At 44.8% G+C, this 6,000-nt stretch overlaps 1 protein-coding gene across 1 annotated transcript; it reads right to left on the bottom strand.

Moving 5' to 3' along the window:
* Positions 1-366: 366 nt before the first annotated feature.
* LOC123103656 (mitogen-activated protein kinase kinase kinase NPK1) lies at positions 367-5,586 on the bottom strand. Its single transcript, XM_044525306.1, has 17 exons — positions 5,104-5,586; positions 4,961-5,002; positions 4,800-4,865; positions 4,596-4,706; positions 4,437-4,517; positions 4,260-4,337; positions 3,585-3,667; positions 2,870-2,951; positions 2,692-2,792; positions 2,528-2,567; positions 2,359-2,418; positions 2,225-2,277; positions 1,990-2,128; positions 1,641-1,859; positions 1,217-1,560; positions 1,029-1,096; positions 367-945 (listed from the first exon to the last, which is right to left on the bottom strand). Exons 1-17 carry the CDS (start codon positions 5,503-5,505, stop codon positions 866-868), a joined length of 2,049 nt encoding a protein of 682 aa, XP_044381241.1. The 5' UTR covers positions 5,506-5,586; the 3' UTR covers positions 367-865.
* Positions 5,587-6,000: the final 414 nt, after the last annotated feature.

The raw sequence follows: 6,000 nt of genomic DNA on the forward strand, positions 1-6,000 counted from the left end.
TTTTTGCGTACTCCCTCGCCTAAACAGGACTTTGGTGTTGAAACTGTCGCCCTCCCTTCTCTGTTTTCTCATTGTCCTCTTTCATGTAATCCTGTCTACTCGATGAACACAACAAAGAGCAATTTCACCAATTTCCAATTTTTTTAGCAGATTAAACGTTTCTTCAGCAATGTTAAGTGTGTAGCAGAGTATGCAGGCCCTGATGTTGCTTTGTTCAGCTCGAATGAGAAAGAAGCAAATCATATCCTCGTATCATTTTATACTTTCAGCGAGAGAGAGAATCAAACTTACATAGTGGCATGTGTTCAGTATTGCAGCTGCTCAGAGTGTACAACAACTTCACCAAACTGAAGCGCCTGAAGGAAATTAACAATCAACAAACGAAATCTTCCACAATCTGCATTACTTGGCTTATTACACGCTTTCCATAAACAAGCTCCATACAAAACCAAGCCCCATGCCCCATGTTGCTCGCCAACCCAAAATCTATACAACAAACTTTGTTTTCAATATATAGGCCTCAAATATAAGCCATGCGACTGAAACAGAGCACGCATAGCACCGCAAAGAATGAAAAATGCACAACCCTTGGCAGGAAACTGTCAGCACAACGTTCTCCCAGGTTAGTACGCCGTTCTTCGGGTAGCGTCGCCACTATGGTCATGGCCATGAGTCCAGAAGGCTGCCCCCTACCCCGGTCCTCTTTGAAGTTGGAAGAAGATCTACTTGCACCAGGCTGATTTGGGCAGCCATCTGGATATGCACTGTGTGGCGAACAATCAAGCCTTGCAGACTGTACTGCTGTTGCCGCCAGTCACTAGCACTGTATAGCTATCTTCGCTCACTGTGGAACGAGTGTTGCTGTCTATTGATGGCGCTCTCGCTTCCCGATGCTGGGCCGTCTACTTGGAGACGGTGTCTTGCCACAGCCAGCTAACCTCATCACTGTTGGTGAAATGAAATCAACATTCAATAAACTATTTCATGAGTCGACTTACTTAGGAGTAGGTTACAGAAGCTACACTTACCTCTTTCCCTCTCAAGCTCCTGGTCCAACTCCTCTTTCCATTTTCGTTGCCTCTCAGCAAAGCTGATGCTGTTCACAGGAATAGGTCCCCTATTAGATCATGTACCAGTTCTAGCAGAGATGCAGTGCACCTAAGGTTTTTGCATAGAATTTCTGTCATCGAAGCAAGGTTTAGGTATGTAAGCAAACCTTGGGCTATCTTGGACATCAATATGAACTTTATCCCCAAGCTCATTGAGCTGAGGGGAAGCTATTTCTCTCAAAATCCGGCTGCTATCTACACCGCCGTCTCTTGAGAATTGCCTGCTGCAGCTTTCAGCCATCGTACTGCTATTCAAAATGGTATCACAAGGCGTTGCCACCGCTGGACCTCCCCTCATCTTACCTGGGGGCGACTTTCCACGAGGGGGTAGTTTCGGACTATTTATGAATTTACCATTGGAAGTTTGATCAACTCCATGAGAGCTCCCGGCATTCACTTTATTGTAGAATTCTTCATATAAAGGTGTTTGTAGCTTCTTCAGATCAAGGGCCTGACGAGAAAACCAGCAAGTAGCATTTAAGTACTAGCAGTAAGGTACTGTATTTGTGTATTCTCATAAGTGTAAAGTACCTTTTCATCAAGAAATGCTTCTATTTTTGACTCGGTAAGTACATCGTCATCTTCACAACTTCCCTCGCAAGGGAAGGTAAAATCATTTTCGGTCATGCTGCTTTCAGGATGCTTGGCTAATCCACCAAATTCCCTCGACTGATGAGAACTTTGCTCTGGGCTCATGTCGTACTTGCTTTTCCAGTCATCATCAAATGGTTCAGACATAGGATTATAGCTCTGGAATTGACAGACCCCAGAATTAAACATGAGGACATAACAACTTCTTTCATATATCGAATTTTGAAATGCAGAGTAGAAGATCAAACGAAATTCTTAGAGAAGTTAACAGCTGAAGCAAAACTCTTACAGATCCAACTGCTGGATGATCGTCTTTGTCAGCAAACTCACACATGTCATCGTCATCACCACCACCCTCCCATAGGGGTTTGATTTTAGATGATCTGTTTGAATTAATTGTTGACCAGTTGCCAGAATGATTCAAACCCCTGGGAGCAATTAAATAAGTTGCAGTGTCATAAAAAGAAAACAAAAATGAGATTGTGTAGAATGGCACGAGCTCAGGAATCACAGGAGTTACTTACATCTCTGTTGGCGTATCCGCATCATGTGCGAAAAGCTCATTCACGGAAGCATCCTGTGTCATTGTTTAGAGAGGTTAGGTTAGTACTAAGCCAAACAAGCTGAGCAAGCGACGTCATTATGCCAGCAATCCAACCTTCTGTGGAGTACGATTGAGTAGCTGCCGGTCATCAAATTCTCCGGTCACAAACGGATGCTGCAATAAGTCGTTTGAGATGTCACATTTACAAACAAACGAAAATAGCATCATCATACACTTAGAACCATAGACATGTTTAAGATGCAGGAAATCAAATCGAATGTACCTTCAATAAATCTGACGCGCTAGACCTCAGCTCTGGTTCCCTGGAAGAAGAAAATTACCCACAGCAACAGATAAGAAAGTCAGAAAACTTCAGTTGCAAGTAGTTTTGTAATGCTTTCAGACAAAATATTAGTGAGGTGAAAGATATGACAACAACAGGCATACTTCTGCAGGCATTTCAGCAGAAAATCTTTAGCCTCTGGTGAGATATGTTCAGGTATTGGTGGGTGCGACTTTGTGGTTCCAACATGAAATAGAAGCGCAACCTGAAAAAGATTTCGTTAGTGCAATGAATAACCAAAAAATAAAACAACTTTTAGGACCTGGGAGGACAAAAGTTTACCTCCTGATACTGCTGGCTCCATGGTGGTTTACCAGTAGCCATTTCAATGACTGTGCATCCCACACTCCAGATATCTGCAGAGCTGAGAGATTGGAAGGGTGGGGATCAGCTCATAAAATAAGAACAAATAGAGAATGAGATGAATGAAATAGTTTTTTTGTACATTAGAATAATCTTATACTCCCTTAGTTGTTAGTACAAATTAGACATCCATAAGAATATATTTTTAGGTAAACATCCATAAGAATCTTTTTTTAGTGTATATTAAAGCTACACATTAAATATTAGCCGATTATCTCACAATAAGAAATACTGTTGCTGCTTGCTGCTTGCTGCTCAGCTTGTTCTGTGCTTGGACAAAAATAAGGCATAAATAAACTAATACATCAAAATGGAACTGTAAGGCCATATGGGTAACTCAGGAGGTAGACATATTGTTCTGACCAAGTAGTGCTTTCGTGCTTCCCCGAAATCTATTAGTGGTCTAGTGGATAGTTCCAATCCAGGTCCATGATTTGGTATAAAACTTCCATTTTCCAAGTTATCAACTTATCATTGAAGCAGGGAAACTTTTAGCATTTTTTATTTCTTAAAAGTATTGGAAAAATATTGAACTAAAATATGGTACTCTGGGATTAATTAGTGCATAGGCTTTGGGCCTGTCCAAATTCAAAAATAAAGGCAAGAAATAAAGTACTGGAAGAGTTTCACATACAAGGTATGCCCACTCCCCACAATGACTTCAGGTGCCATCCAGTGTGGTGTGCCTTTCATCGTTTTAGCTGCTGTCATAGTAGCCTGACACCAAAGCATTGAACATTGTCGTTAAGTGCATTGACATGGGAATTACTTGCACAAAGAAAGCACAGTGACAAATGAATCATCACATCTACTAATGACAGATAAAGTTGTAGCAGGCGGATAACTTATATACAATGATGTTGCAACAAACGTGCGGAGTTATCAACAATACGGTGCGCAAGGGTCTTTCCATGAAATCAGTAATCATATTATTGTAAGTTAGGAGGATTGGCACTGCAACATAAGATAATGTTACTCCGCAAGAAAATAAAGGGGGGGATAACAACATGTTATCCTTTGGACCATCCTATTTTGGAATTGCAAGTTTAACAAACCATGTATTAATCCTTGGATAAGCCTGCTCGGAACTAAACTCACACTTTTCACACTTCCATGTTTCATGCACACAGGTAGTCAAGAGCAATAAATAAGAATCCATAATCTGATGGCATAATTACACAGGAAAGGTTTAACATTTGCTATTCTGTTGTAAATTACTGTTTTGATCACTTGACAAGCACATGAAGGCTTTACTTCTTCCAAGCTAGATTATACTCGACCTTAACAGCATACTGAACATCGATCTTACCAACTTGGCAACTTGCTTAGATGCCCCAAAATCAGCAAGCTTAATGCAGCCTTTGTTATCAACAAGAATGTTTGCACCCTGAATTAAAAACAATCCCATGATCATCAAGATAATTAGCACAGCCAAACAATCAAATGACACAAAGACTCTAGTATATTCAGGCTTCAGAGTTTTTACCTTAATGTCTCTATGTATTATTGCATTGCTATGCAGATATTCCAACCCTTGCAAAATCTGCCTAGTATACTTCCTAATGACCTGATCAAAATACACAACGAATCAGTTTCTCTTCTGTGAGTCAAATCACAGAAAACCACATGATTGATGGTTACTTACTGCCTCCGGGAATGAACCGAGTTTTCCAAGAAGCGACTGGATAGACCCTCCAGGAACAAACTCCAGCAGGATATTCAGTGTGTCTTCCTCACGGACTGTCCCAAGGTACCTCTTCTCAAACCAAAGGAAGCACATAGATCAAACAACTAGTCTAGCAGTCAAGTATAGAGAATCTAAAATGTAATCGATCTTTCATCTACTAACCACAATATTGGGGTGCGAAAGGTTCTTGAGGAGCTTCACTTCTTCCTCAAGTTCTCTTATATGCGCCTAATCGTAGAAACAAAAGCCACAAATCACCTCACATAAAGGAAAGCCTCAACAACTAAACTGGTAACCAAATCGGTTGGAGAAGTGCTACTCACTTGGGCTTTCTCCCGGGTCGCGTTGGTGCTCCCGATCAAAACCTGGAACCGAAAATCATACAAGGGAGAGGAGTTAGTCTAACGAATGACTCCAAGTCTCCAGACAGTACAAACCAGATCACCAAATCGCGAAATCCCGGCACCTGCTTTACTGCGAGGAGCTCCCCGGTGTCCAGGTTCATCCCGAGGTAGACCTGCCCGAACGCGCCGGAGCCGATCATCTCGCCCTTCCGCCACCGGATCGGCGGGATCTCCCCCGCGCGGCCGCCCCCGTCGGCGGGCACGGGCGTCGGCGGCAGCAGGCGGCGCGGCGGCGAGGGGCTCTTGGAGATGAGCCCGAGCAGCCCCATCCCCCTCGACTTGCGGAGGCAGGAGCTGATCCGGACGCCGATACCCCCCGCAGGGCCCCCGCCGAGGGGGCCCGCCGGAGGCTCCGGGGGCGCGGCGGCGCTGGTGCGGAAGTTGATGGATCGGCGCACGGAGTCGAACAGATCGTGGAACCCGGCGCCGGCGCCGCCGCCGGGGCCAGCGGCGTCCCGTCGCATGGCCCGCGGTCTAGGCTCGGGCGCGCGCCTTCGGTGTCGTGTCGGCGGCGGCGTCGCGTCGGATGGTGGGGTGGGGATCGAATCGGGGGGGGGGGGGGGGGGGGAGTGGGGGAGGATGGAGGCGCCGCTCTCGGCTGCGGGATTTTGAAATTCTGGGGTTTGCGGGGGCGGTGAATGGACCTAGATGCCCCTCGCGACCGTTAGGCGCGGCGAGGAATCGGCTTTGGGGATGGGAGTACGTACGTGTGGCCGCGTTGATTAACCGGGGGAGCGCTGTGCGCCAGGAACGGGTGCCACGTCAGGTCAAGTGGACAGGGAAAAGAATGCGCTGCTGCCATGAAGCTCAGTCAGTTCAAATCCATACTAAATCAGCCACCCGTTTCTAAATATAAGTACTCCTAGGTTTTAATAAAGACTACATACAAATGTATATAGACATTTTCAAGAGTACATTCACTCATTTTGCTTCGTATGTAGTCCGCATTGAAATCTTTA

This window comes from Triticum aestivum, chromosome 5A (genome assembly GCF_018294505.1).
Source record: "Triticum aestivum cultivar Chinese Spring chromosome 5A, IWGSC CS RefSeq v2.1, whole genome shotgun sequence".
Taxonomy (NCBI): Eukaryota; Viridiplantae; Streptophyta; class Magnoliopsida; order Poales; family Poaceae; genus Triticum; species Triticum aestivum.

Coding starts and splice junctions, on each gene's coding strand:
- LOC123103656 (XM_044525306.1), bottom strand. CDS start 5,505: ATGCGACGGGACGCCGCTGGCCCCGGCGGCGGCGCCGGCGCCGGGTTC. Junction 4,866..4,960: donor CGACCCGGGAGAAAGCCCAA/GTGAGTAGCACT, acceptor TTCTACGATTAG/GCGCATATAAGAGAACTTGA. Junction 4,338..4,436: donor TAATACATAGAGACATTAAG/GTAAAAACTCTG, acceptor TTTTTAATTCAG/GGTGCAAACATTCTTGTTGA.